Here is a 13906-nt window from a genome sequence, read left to right on the forward strand (position 1 = left end):
ATAGTATCTTAGGTTATTATTTTATTTTTCCATACTAGGGAGGATAATTGATGACAAGTAAAGAATGTGCCACATTTTGCCCGCCAAGAATTTTAAAATGTTTTCCTTTTTCAATTTGATTTGCTAAAGGAATGGTACTTGCAGTCAGATTGAATGATTTGGGGTTTCAGTTTGTTTACTGAGCATTTTATGTTGATAGTTGTATTTGATATTCCTGTATGTTTGTTATATAATTGTAACAAATGATAAAAAAAAAAATTCAACAGGACATTCCCTCATCTGAAGCGGAAGCTGGCAGAAGCCAACTTCGTGTGGGAAAAGCAGTTTCTAAAAACTGTAGCGCCATGGAAGAGCCATTAATTCTTGCACTTGCCCAGGGTTGGATTACGAGATGCATCACATGGTATTTTAAATGCTGGCCCTGGCGGTTAAATAAAACATGGATATTCAACCTGCTAGCTGCGATATTTAAAACACTCTCCAGATAATTTCCTCCTCAGTGCCAGTCCACCCCCATCTGCATGGTCTGCAGACAGACTGGACTACTGCTCTGTGTCCTTGGACATCTCCAGCCACTGTAAACATCTGGAGAGGGTGACCAGGCAATGCACTTTTTGGGCAATTAAAGTGTCTTACTAGTGTGTGTGAGGCATGTAGGGGTCCTGGACAGCTCTGAACCTACCCTTAGGGTGATTGATCGCGGTGGCTTTTGAGGAATATCCTCATGAACTCGCTCTCCCAGAGATGCCAAAATCCGTTTCCTGTGGCCCAGTAATTTAATTTTTAAAATCTGAAAAAGAAAACATTCATTCTAGAACAATCCATGCACCATGGAGACAAGAACAAAATGATTGAAGCAACAAGTCCAAGATAGTCCCTGGACAGCAAAATTTCATAAAGCGCTGATGGATGATTCACTCATGTTATAATCATTATTTCATATCCATGCACTTCTTCAAGAGATGATGCCATATATTCTGTAGTGCTCGAGAAGCCCTCCCATCCACTACAGTCTGGGATATGCAACCAGTTCAGAACAGCGCAGAGCCAGGAATCTAGAGAAATGACTAAATGATATAAAAACCCACTGATGTAATAACATCTAAAAAAAACAAGGAAGGCAACCAAGTCACATCAAGGTCTGTGAGGGGGAAGCTCAAAGTGCCTGACTTGGCTCACAACTTGCAAACCAAATATAGTGTAATATGTCAAAGAACGTGTCACATTATATGATGTTATAGGGCGCTCTCAGTGTGAACCCTCAGTGATAGGAGCACAGCTCCGACACTTCACTTCTGGGCCAAGGCCATAAGCCTCCACCCGCACACCATCATCGAGCGCCCTGTGTGTGCAGAAATCAAACCAATCAACAATCAAAGTGAGTAAATGAAACTCAACACAAGCAACCTGAGCGACCCCCACACAAACCCTGCCAGCCAAACCCCCTCAAAAAACTCACGCAAAATCACAAACAAAGTCAAAAACCATACCAAAAAGTGAAAAACATGTCCAAAAGAAACAATACTTATCCAAAACTGTCACACAAACGGAAAAACCGCGCCAGGAGGAGAGGTTCAACCGCGCTGGTTTCGGGAGGAGCCCTTCTTCAGGAACCTGGCCTCCAACAGAACACAAGCAGAGAGGAAGGCTTCCTCTCTGCTTGTGTTCTGTTGGAGGCCAGGTTCCTCTCTGCTTGTGTTCTGTTGGAGGCCAGGTTCCTGAAGAAGGGCTCCTCCCGAAACCAGCGCGGTTGAACCTCTCCTCCTGGCGCGGTTTTTCCGTTTGTGTGACAGTTTTGGATAAGTATTGTTTCTTTTGGACATGTTTTTCACTTTTTGGTATGGTTTTTGACTTTGTTTGTGATTTTGCGTGAGTTTTTTGAGGGGGTTTGGCTGGCAGGGTTTGTGTGGGGGTCGCTCAGGTTGCTTGTGTTGAGTTTCATTTACTCACTTTGATTGTTGATTGGTTTGATTTCTGCACACACAGGGCGCTCGATGATGGTGTGCGGGTGGAGGCTTATGGCCTTGGCCCAGAAGTGAAGTGTCGGAGCTGTGCTCCTATCACTGAGGGTTCACACTGAGAGCGCCCTATAACATCATATAATGTGACACGTTCTTTGACATATTACACTATATTTGGTTTGCAAGTTGTGAGCCAAGTCAGGCACTTTGAGCTTCCCCCTCACAGACCTTGATGTGACTTGGTTGCCTTCCTTGTTTTTTCTAGTTTAGGATTTGTTTGGCAAATTAGGAGTGTGTTGTTGTTGGTAATAACATCTAAAGCAGGACTCTCAAATTCAAACCCTTTGCAGGGCCACATTTTGGATTTGTAGGTACTTGGAGGGCCACAGAAAAAAATAGTTAATGTCTTATTAAAGAAATGACGTAAGTACCTAAAATCCAAAATGTGGATTATCTGAAATTATCAGAAACAATTAAGGAAATATTTATAAACTATAACCGTTAGTTTATAAATCTTTCCTTAATTGCTTCTGATAACTTCAGCTATACACAGCTGAAAGCAGTGCAACATGCAGAAAGTGAAAAACTATCAAAGTATCAACTGCAAGAGACAAGATTTTGGACCAACTATTTTGAGGCCCTCGGTATTATAAAGAAGGATTCTTTATGGAAAACTTATACTTAAGTGTCCGGTGGTCGCGTCCGCAACCACCTTCAGCTCTCACCTTCTCTAGCACAAGCTGCACTGCCTCCAATAGTTACCTTACGTTCTGCAACGTTGTCCCCCTCACTTCAGTAACCGCATGCAAGCGCTTTCCTGCGTCTGTACGCGATTGTGAGGTGGAGTGGAGAGGACAATTGCGTACAGACGCAGGAAAGCGCTTGCGTGAGGTTACAGCAGTGAGGCGGGCAACGTTCCAGAATGCGACTGCCAGACAGTCAAGGCACAAGTTTTCCATAAAGAATCATTCTTTGTAATACGAGGGCCTCAAAATAGTACCTGGCGGGCCGCGAGTTTGAGACCACTGGTCTAAAGGAATGTCATGTCATTTTGTATTAGGCAAGATATACTTTTGTTACTGAGCAACAAAATGTCTTTCAAACCTGATCTAGCTGGTTAAACATGGATTTAGACACTTAAAATTAGGGGTTTTGAAAATAGTGTTCCACTAAATGTGGAAACATGGGCTTTTCTAGAGATATAACAAGGTTGGAAGCAAGGGAAAAATGTGAATTACATTTCAAGTACGTAGTCCACCTGCACACAGAACAAGGTGCAAGATGCACAAACTTTACACAGAAACTACCTGGTAATGACTTGTGTTTTCATTTGAAAATGTTCCTAAGGTTCCACAAGCCCAGAGGACCTAAATTACTATTTATTGTACCGCATTTTCGCGGATATAACGCGCGCGTTATACGTGATTTTACGTACCGCGCATACCCCTCGCGCGTTATATGCCTGAGCGCGGTATACAAAAGTTTTTAAACATAGTTCCCACCCCGCCCGACGCCCGATTCACCCCCCCAGCAGGACCGCTCGCACCCCCACCCCGAACGACCGCTCGCACGCGCTCCCACCCGCACCCGCATCCACGATCGGAGCAAGAGGGAGCCCAAGCCCTCTTGCCCGGCCGACTCCCCGACGTCCGATACATCCCCCCCCCGGCAGGACCACTCGCACCCTCACCCCGAAGGACCGCCGACTCCCCAACAATATCGGGCCAGGAGGGAGCCCAAACCCTCCTGGCCACGGCGACCCCCTAACCCCACCCCGCACTACATTACGGGCAGGAGGGATCCCAGGCCCTCCTGCCCTCGACGCAAACCCCCTCCCCCCAACGACCGCCCTCCCCAAGAACCTCCGCCCGTCCCCCAGCCGACCCGCGACCCCCCTGGCCGACCCCCACGACACCCCCACCCGCCTTCCCCGTACTTTGTGTAGTTGGGCCAGAAGGGAGCCCAAACCCTCCTGGCCACGGCGACCCCCTAACCCCACCCCGCACTACATTACGGGCAGGAGGGATCCCAGGCCCTCCTGCCCTCGACGCAAACCCCCCTCCCTCCAACGACCGCCCCCCCCCAAGAACCTCCGACCGACCCGCGACCCCCCTGGCCGACCCCCCCACCCCCCTTCCCCGTACCTTTGGAAGTTGGCCGGACAGACGGGAGCCAAACCCGCCTGTCCGGCAGGCAGCCAACGAAGGAATGAGGCCGGATTGGCCCATCCGTCCTAAAGCTCCGCCTACTGGTGGGGCCTAAGGCGCGTGGGCCAATCAGAATAGGCCCTGGAGCCTTAGGTCCCACCTGGGGGCGCGGCCTGAGGCACATGGGCCAAACCCGACCATGTGTCTCAGGCCGCGCCCCCAGGTGGGACCTAAGGCTCCAGGGCCTATTCTGATTGGCCCACGCGCCTTAGGCCCCACCAGTAGGCGGAGCTTTAGGACGGATGGGCCAATCCGGCCTCATTCCTTCGTTGGCTGCCTGCCGGACAGGCGGGTTTGGCTCCCGTCTGTCCGGCCAACTTCCAAAGGTACGGGGAAGGGGGGTGGGGGGGTCGGCCAGGGGGGTCGCGGGTCGGTCGGAGGTTCTTGGGGAGGGGGCGGTCGTTGGAGGGAGGGGGGTTTGCGTCGAGGGCAGGAGGGCCTGGGATCCCTCCTGCCCGTAATGTAGTGCGGGGTGGGGTTAGGGGGTCGCCGTGGCCAGGAGGGTTTGGGCTCCCTTCTGGCCCAACTACACAAAGTACGGGGAAGGCGGGTGGGGGTGTCGTGGGGGTCGGCCAGGGGGGTCGCGGGTCGGCTGGGGGACGGGCGGAGGTTCTTGGGGGGGGGGCGGTCGTTGGGGGGAGGGGGTTTGCGTCGAGGGCAGGAGGGCCTGGGATCCCTCCTGCCCGTAATGTAGTGCGGGGTGGGGTTAGGGGGTCGCCGTGGCCAGGAGGATTTGGGCTCCCTCCTGGCCCAATATTGTCGGGGAGTCGGCGGTCCTTCGGGGTGGGGGTGCGAGTGGTCCTGCCGAGGGGGGAGAAGAATCGGACGTCGAGGGGGGGCATCAGGCTTTCAGAATGGGGACAGGACTTCAAGGGGGGACAGGCAGATCTTCAAGGGGGACAGGCAGACCTTCAAGGGGGACAGGACTTCAAGGGGGGACAGGCAGACCTTCAAGGGGGGACAGGACTTCAAGGGGGACAGGCACGGAGAGGCGGGGCAGTGCACCGAAAGTCAGGGGGGTGAACGGTGAGTCGGGGCAACCAGAGGAGAGTCGGGGCAGTGCACCGAAAGTCAGGGTGAGTCGGGGCAACCAGATGAGAGTCGGGGAGGGCGAAAGGAGAGTCGGGGTGGCCAGAGGAGAGTCGGGGAGAGCGAAAGGAGAGTCGGGGTGGCCAGAGGAGAGTCGGGCAGCATGCGCGTTATATGCCTGAGCGCGGTATAGAAAAGTTTTTGTACATATCATCGTGATTTCTGCGCGCTATACCCCTGTGCGCGTTTTACAATGGTGCGCGTTATATCCGCGAAAATACGGTACACTGTGAGAGTCCTGCTGAGGTCTGTTGGAGCCATTTCATGGTTTGAACTTTCCATATCATAGCATGACGTGACTGCAAGACAGCCCTGGGTTGCTTCGCGCAAAGCAGATTGACATAAGTACATGAGGAGACGGAGCAGACACAGTTTACTGAAGAAATTGTTCATGAACAACTTGCAAAACTAAAAGTGAATAAAACCATCAGGCCAATGAAATACATCTCAGAATACCGAGAGAGCTCAGAGAGGTTCTGGTGGACAGGACTGTCCAATGTCGATCTTTGAGGGCCACATTCCAGGCGGGTTTTCAGGATTTCCCCAGTGAATTTGCATGAGATTTATTTGCATGCAGTGCTTCCATTATATGCAAATAGATCTCATGCATATTCATTTCAGAAATCCTGAAAACCTGACCTGGTGAGGGCTATAACGCATCTAACTTGCTTTCTAATTTACACTGGGCAAAAAAACTTCAGGCCATCTTTTTCTGCTCCAGGAAGGACTTTAGCTGATCAGGAATAAAGAATACATATTTAACTTGTGCGTATTTTCCAATGCACTTACAAGAAGGAGGCCCCAAAGCCAATGTTTCCTGTCTTAAAGACAAAAACTGCTTCCGCCTCTCATCCATGTACACCCATATTCTTTTACCATAGAACAAAGATTTTGAAAATCTGAAATAAAGTTTCATAAATGAGTCCAAATAGCAGGATCTCTTTATGTCGGCTCCAACATTTAATTCAGATGCATAAGCCAGTGCAGTTTGCGATCTGTGTAAAGTGCACTATGTTTTGCAGGTTCGCATTTGTGGAACAGTCTACCAGGGCACATACAGTATGATTTAATGCATCTTTACAGCAATTTGAAAAAAATAGTGAAGACTTTTTTGTTTTTGCATGCTCATGACTTTTTGAGCCATCGAAGTTTTAGAATGGGCTGGGAAGTGTGTGAGTTTTGCACAGCAGGATTTGCTTTTACTATTAATGGACCTGATGTAACCAGAGTATGATGGCCTCTTGTGAGGTTTTACATCAGGGGTGTCCAACCTTTTGGCTTCCCTGGGCCGCAGTGGCTGAAAAGAAATTTTCTGGGGCCGCGCAAACAAGACAGAGGAGGGAGTTGGCAAGACGGTAAACACCCAGGGGCAGCAGAGGTAAACACTGCATCGCCCTCGAGTGGGGCCGCACAAAATACTTCACAGGGCAGCAGGTTGGACACCCCTGTTTTAGATTGTCTGTGTTTTTTTGTAAGTCGCTTTGATGTAAATAAATAAAATACCAACAGGTTCTCTGGCCCTTCAACACCCTTAGACTCGACTCAGCCCCTACATATCCTGAAAATCTTGACTGGCAAGAAGAAGCCAGTTTGTTTCCTGCTGGCAAAAGCACCAAATTGAAAACAGAGCCACTGACACATTGACCCACCTGCCAAAGCAAATGATCTGCAAGTTTTAACAAAAGTGAGTAGCTAAACCCTGTAATGAGCAACAGAGAACAACCCCCTGAACGGAAATCAGCTCACAATGCTGCTTCAGGTGGGAATAGCCCAAGCCCAAATGAATAGCACAAGATACTCGGATATGTGAAAAATCAATAGTATAATGAAACACACTTTCACAAAAAAGAGAGAACAATGTCATATATAGATGTAGGCAGTGCTGCTTTAGTTCAAAGGAGAAAGTTCAAACTGAACTGGAGGAAAAGCCTCAGACAAAAGCCCTCCCACCACCACAATGGTGGATAAAGGTGGTAGGGTGGTAACCTCACTGGCAAAAACCTCCGTTGTACTCCCAAAGTAAAAAACTATAAGCAGGGCTGTCTATGCATGGTTGATAGAAGAAAAATCTTTCCACTTATCTCTGTTGATCAAGTTTCAAGTTTATTTATTCATTTGATGAATCGCCTATTAAAATTGCTAGGCGATGTACAAAAATCCATGTAGAAAGTAATACAGAGAAACTATCAATTAACAATATAATTACATAAAATACGGACATGAGGTGGTAGGGAAGCCCAAATGAAGACATAAAAATATGCAAATAGGCAGCACCAAGATTTCATTCACCTCTGCAGATGAATCAGATCGGATTATAACATAACCTCATGTGAATGTGACTTAACCCACCTGCAAAGTGAAGGAGTCCGAAATGGTAAAGCGCCAATTGCTAGGCACAAGGCCGGTTGTTTTGCCTGGTTCTCTGTATCTTGGGTGCCAGTTTGAGAATCAACAGGTGCTGCTCCTTTGGAGAGCCAGCGTGACATGAAAGTAAAGACTACACAATGTCTGAGTCAGGAATGACTCAGACTGCAGCGAGAAAGCCCTGGGGAGAAGCAGAGGTGGAGCACGGTTTCCTCAGCAGCACATCAGCTCAAAGCCACTGCCCAGAATGAGAAAAAAAAATGGCTCTCAGCTAAAGAACATTCTGGAACATATGTAGCAGGGAAGTTTCCCACACAGAAATCCAGAGACTTTGGAGGGAACTACACCTCATGTTCCATCTTGAGTAAAGTATGTCCTGTTCGTGGACTTGGATATCCAAAAGTCTGTAGGTGATGTTTCCTTTACTGGACTCGAAAGCACAAAGGGAGGTCCAGGACGTATTCTTTATTGAAATAAAAGCAACCTCAGGATTTATATAGGTACAAAATGTGTCACAGATTATTAATGCTCAAGACAGTGAAGCTCGGACTCTACACGGTCCGTGTTTCAGCCTTCTTCAGGGGTCCTTTACTGGACTAACTCAATCTATCTGCAGCTGTCAAGAGTTAGCCTCCATCAGTGGTGCAGCGGATAACCTGTGCAGTGGTATTGTATACATTTTTGAACTTTGAAAACATCATGGCTTTAAATAATCCTTAGGCTTTGGTGCCTAGGCAGACTCAGAAGAGATCTGAAAAGAACTATTGGGAGTTTTATTTGCCCATGAAATCAATCAGAGGCCTTTTCTCTCCCAATATTATTATTGCTGGTTCTGTCTGTGGATGTGTGGTTGTGACTGAAAGCTTAAAGAGACAGTAGGGTCATTGGGCTCAGGGATGTAGCTGTAAAAGGTAGTCTATAGATGAGTTAGAAAAGGATAAATGGTATTGCAAAATGACTCATCCTCCAGAATAAAGTGTGGTCATTTAAATCAACCATTATTCTCCAGCTTTCCTAATCTCTGAAAACATTTCTTCATCTGCCTGCTCATTTTGTCCTGGGGGACGGTAGTATAGTCCAACCTTTCTATTCCTTCCCTTCACACCTGGAATTTCTATCCATAAGGATTCCATCAGTACAGTTGTACAACCTCTTATTTCTATTAGCTGCCAATAGATTAAGACAAACCAACACAAGACAGCATTTGAATTATTATCAGATATTCAGTGCAAGCAACTTTTTCACAATTTTGGTTAAGCCTTCAGAATGTGCCAACCACCAGCCAATTGATTCAAGGCTGAGTCATTTCATGGCAAGTTCATCCTCATTAGACTTGTGTTTGTAAAGTGCTTATTTAGTGCAATAAATAATCTTTATAAATTCTAAAAACTTTGTACTTGGCTTCATGTGTGCTGATTGCATGAGAAAATATTTATTCATCCTAAAGCGTCTGCTCCGACATGTTTCGCCAAGGGCTTTATCAAGAAGAAGTCCCCCCTTCAGTGTTGCTACAGAACTTGCCATGAAATGACTCAGCCTTGAATCAATTGGCTGGTGGTCGGCACATTCTGAAGACTTCACCAAACTATCCTGTTTCAATAGTATCCTTCAATAATAATAATAATAACAGCTTATATACCGCAATACCGTGAAGTTCTTTGCGGTTTACAAAGATTAAGCAAAGGTACAAATTGATTGACTTTAAGAGGGGAGGAAGAAAGAGGGTTAATAGGACAGGAAATCCATTTTTGAGGAGAGAGTGATCAATAGAACAAGTTAATCGCTATAGAGGGGAGAGAGAAGAGAGGATCAGTTGTCTAGATACTATAGGAACAGGTGTGTTTTCAGACGTTTCCTAAATTCCTCATAAGTAGTGGGCAAAAGCAATTGTTCTAGGTCTTTACCCCATGATGCTGCTTGGTGCGAGAGAAGATGTTCATGGTGTTTTTTCAGTTTACAACCTCTGACTGGGGGGGAAACGAAGTTGGAATGTGAGCTTCTCTTGTGTCTGTTGGCTGAGAAGATGAAAAGGTCAGTTATATATTTAGGGGCAAGTCCGTGTAGTGCTTTGAAGCAGAAGCAGGCAAATTTAAACTTCACGCGCGCCTCCATTGGCAGCCAATGCAGCTGCCGGTAGTAGGGTGTCACGTGGTCAAACTTCCTCAGCCCAAAGATCAGTTTGACCGCTGCATTTTGCATCAATTGTAAACGCTGCATGTTCTTTTGGGAAATTGCTAAATAGGCGATGTTACAGTAGTCAAGTAGACTCAGTACGAGGGATTGGACTAGGGTTCTGAATGCCGATGTATCGAAGTAAGCTTCAAGGATACCTCATACGCTCTTGGGCAACTGTCGGCTTTCTCTCGCATCTCAGTTTAAAAGCTGCTCTATCTCCTTTTTAAATGTTAGCGCCAACAGCCTGGTTCCTTCCCAGTTAAGGTGGAGTCCAGTTCCTAACAAATCTAAATCCCTCATCCCTGCACTATCGCCTCAACCACGCATTGAGACTTCGGAGCTCTACCTGCCTCTTGGGTCCTGCGCGTGGAAATGGGAACATTTCTGAAAATGCCACCCTGGAGGATCTAGATTTCAGCTTTCTACCTAAGAGCCTAAATTTGGCTTCCAGAACCTCCCTCCCACATTTTACTACATCATTGGTACCTACGTGTACCAAGACTCTGGCTCCTCCACAGCACTATCTAAAATCCTATCTAAGTGATGCGTGAGGACCGCCACCTTCACACCAGGCAAGTAAGTCACCAGGAGATCCTCGTGCCCACCAGCCAATCAGCTATCTACATGCCTAATGCCTAGTTTCACAACCACACTCAAAGCGGTTTACATACAGGTGCTTCAAGCATAAAAATAGCCTTACTGGGTCAGACCAGTGGTCCATCAAGCCCAGTAACCCATTCTCATGGTAGCCAATCCAGGTAACTAGTACCTGGCCATAACTGAAGGTGTAGCAATATTCTATACTACCAATACAGGGCAAGCAGTCTGTCTCAATAACAGACTATGGACTTTTCCTCCAGAAACTTGTCCAAGCCTTTCTTAAAACCAGCTACGCTATCCGTTCTTACCACATTCTCTAGCAACGTGTTCCAGAGTTTAACTATTCTCTGAGTGAAAAAAAATTTCCTCCTATTGGTTTTAAAAGTATTTCCCTGTAACTTCATCGAGTGTCCCCTAGTCTGGAATTTTTGACAGAGTGAAAAATCAATCCACTTGTACCCATTCTACTCCACTCAGGATTTTGTAGACTTCCCTAACCGTTTTAGTCTTTCCTCATACAAGAGGAGTTCCATCCCCTTTACCATCTTGGTCGCTCTTCTTTGAACCTTTTCTAGCGCCACTATATTTTTCTTAAGATAAGGAGACCAGAATTAAACGCAATACTCCAAATGAGGTTGCACCATCCCTTTTTTAGTAATTCCCAGCATCCTGTTTGCTTTTTTGGCCGCCGCTGCACATTGGGCAGAAAGTTTCATCGTATTGTCTACAATGATATACAGACCCTTTTCTTGGATGCTAACCCCCAAGGTGGACCCTAGCATTCGGTAACTGTGATTCAGGTTATTCTTCCCAATGTGCCTCACTTTGCCTTTGTCAACATTAAATTTCATCTGCCAGTTGGACGCCCAGTCTTCCAATTTCCTAAGGTCCGCCTGCAATTTTTCACAATCTGCATGCGTTTTAACAACTTTGAACAATTTAATGTCATCTGCAAATTTTTTTTATTTATTTATTTATAAGCTTTCATTATAACATACCAAGAACACTTGTACAGAAAGTGAATTAATTTGAATACAATTCCTTAAAGTGCAAATCATATCTCAATACAATTTACAAAGAAAGAAAAAGATTTACGAAAACTTTGACTAATTCTCTCAAGTCCTCAATCTAGGATTCCAAGATTACATATAGACGAAAAATAAAGAAAACTGTTCAACAATTTAGCAAGATCTGATACAGATAGCGCTGGGGAAGGAGCTTCTTCTAAAATTATTGAGCACTTGATTTTCCTTCATCCAAGCGGGACATTGCCAAAAGAGCACTTAATTGTTGAGGTTCAAAGAAAACATATTTGACTGACCAGTGGCAAATTATATACTTGCAAAGATGTCTCAAATAAAATGTTGCCCCCCAGTGAAGCGATTCCTGGTCTCAGGAGAAGAAATTCTCTACGTCGCTTTTGAGTTTCCCTTGAAAGATCAGGAAACATTTGAATTTTACATCCAAGAAATTCTTTCAGTTTATTTTTAAAGAAAAGCCTCAATAACCACATTTTATCATTTGAAAGAGCTACTGTTATTATCATTATAGATGGTATTGCTATATCTCTATCTGATGTTTCCAAAATTTCTGATACATTTAATGAGGCTTGATCAGTCGGTTTAATCTGTTGCTGATTCCCTCCTTTATAAGGCAAATAGTAAACTTTGGAAAAAGGTGGTAATGTTTCCTATGGAATTTGTAAGATTTCCACTTGGTATCTCCTAAGCATCTCCCTAAGAGTCACCATCGTTAATCTTGGAAAATTAATTAATCTTAAATTATTATTATTTTTTGCATTGTTCTCAAGTATCTCTAACTTCTTCCTAAGATTCACTTGATCCTTAACAAGGGATTGTTGTACTTGTTTTGTTAATAAGTCTTGGTCAAGCTTTTGAACTGAAGATTTTGAAACTGACAGATCCTCTTTGAACACCTGAAGCTCTTTAGTATGTTGAATCAATTTTGTTTCAACATATTGGAAGTTGGGGCTCATAGTCTTTGTAAAATTTGTAATTACGTCTCTTAGGGACTCAAGAGTCACTTGTGCTGGTTTATCAGGAATTAAGAACTTTTGCTGAGTATAGAAATGCTCACCGTCTGTAGATACTGTTTCTTGGCTTTGTTCCGGTTGGATATCTTCACCTCTGGTAGCTGGCGCTCCCCCGGTTTCTCCCACAGAGACACCCTGAACCAGGGGCTCTGTCCCCAAACTCTCCAGTAAACTTGCCTCTAGGGAGAGTTCCTCCCCCATCTCCGGGGTTTCCTCCTCCCCTGGAGAGCTGGTAACACGGGGCTGCGGGGGTGGAGCTCGCACGTGGGACTGAGCGTGGTGTCTGGCCCAGGAGATGCGACTCTGGGTTCGTCGTGACCAAGCACCCTCAGTGGGCTAGTTTCCGGCGTTACAACTGAAGCTCCCTGCATCCTCTGCAGGCACTGCTCAATGGTGCCAAAGGTCGAGACATCGGGGCGTCGTGAGGCACTAACGGCGCTCCTGCCTCTCCTCTTCAGCATCGCTGAAGGTAGGCTACACGAGCCGCAGTAGTTGTCAAGAAAAAGGCTTTGAGTGGGGCAGTTCAGGTACGATCCTCTCAGCACTTCTGTACCGCGGCCATCTTGGAATGCCCCTCGTCATCTGCAAATTTAATCACCTCACTCGTCGTTCAAATTTCCAGATCATTTATAAATAAGTTAAATAGCACCGGTCCCAGTACAGACCCCTGCGGCACTCCACTGTTTACTCTCCTCCATTGAGAAAAATGACCATTTAACCCTACCCTCTGTTTTCTATCCGATAGTCAATTTCTAATCCACAACTGAACTTTGCCACCTATCCTGTCTGTCCCAGTGGGCTCACAATTTATCTAATGTACCTGGGGTAGTGGAGGATTAAGTGGGTCTCAAGGAGCAGCGCATGATTTGAACCCACAACCTCAGGGTGTTGAGGCTGTAGCTCTAACCACTGCGCCACACTCATTCAAATCACTAACTACAACAGCTGTCCTAACCCTTCCCTCCTGGGCAGAAGCCCCTGGAGACACATCCTCAGTGCGAGAGAATATTGCATCTCCTGGTGAGCTGGCCCTTGAAAAGAAGTCTGCTCTTAGAGGCAGCGTGTCAAGCCCAAAGTAGAATCCAAAGAATCTGGCTTGCAGACACTTTACTAGGAACTGGAATGAGATCATAAAGGGCGTCTGCTGCATAATCCACACCTCCATCACAAGCAGAGGTTTAGGCATGCACCTCCACAGAGGTCACATTGTAAAGTCAGGAATGACAGGCTTGCGCTATAAAGGCAGAGGCCACCGTCGCTTCGATACCTAAAGACTCCACTACAAAAAGCTTTTTTTTTTTTTAACACAATATCTACTCTGCGATCCCGAGAGTTCTTAAGCATCACTCCCCCATCACTAGGGAGGGCTGTGCGCCGGATAACCTGTGCCATGGCAGAATCTACGTTAGGTTGTTCAAAAATACTTGCTTAAAATCAGAAGCCAGTGGATGAAGCTT

At 46.2% G+C, this 13906-nt stretch overlaps 1 protein-coding gene across 1 annotated transcript in view; it reads right to left on the bottom strand.

Annotated features, from left to right (window-relative positions):
* ANKS1B (ankyrin repeat and sterile alpha motif domain containing 1B) overlaps positions 1 to 13906 on the bottom strand; it is a 178056-nt gene that overhangs the window by 20635 nt on the left and 143515 nt on the right. The window contains exon 19 of the mRNA XM_033951762.1: positions 683 to 790. Within this exon, the coding sequence (XP_033807653.1) occupies positions 683 to 790 (108 nt within the window). The remainder of the gene's footprint in view (positions 1 to 682; positions 791 to 13906) is intronic.

This window comes from Geotrypetes seraphini, chromosome 7, assembly GCF_902459505.1.
Source record: "Geotrypetes seraphini chromosome 7, aGeoSer1.1, whole genome shotgun sequence".
Classification (NCBI taxonomy): domain Eukaryota; kingdom Metazoa; phylum Chordata; class Amphibia; order Gymnophiona; family Dermophiidae; genus Geotrypetes; species Geotrypetes seraphini.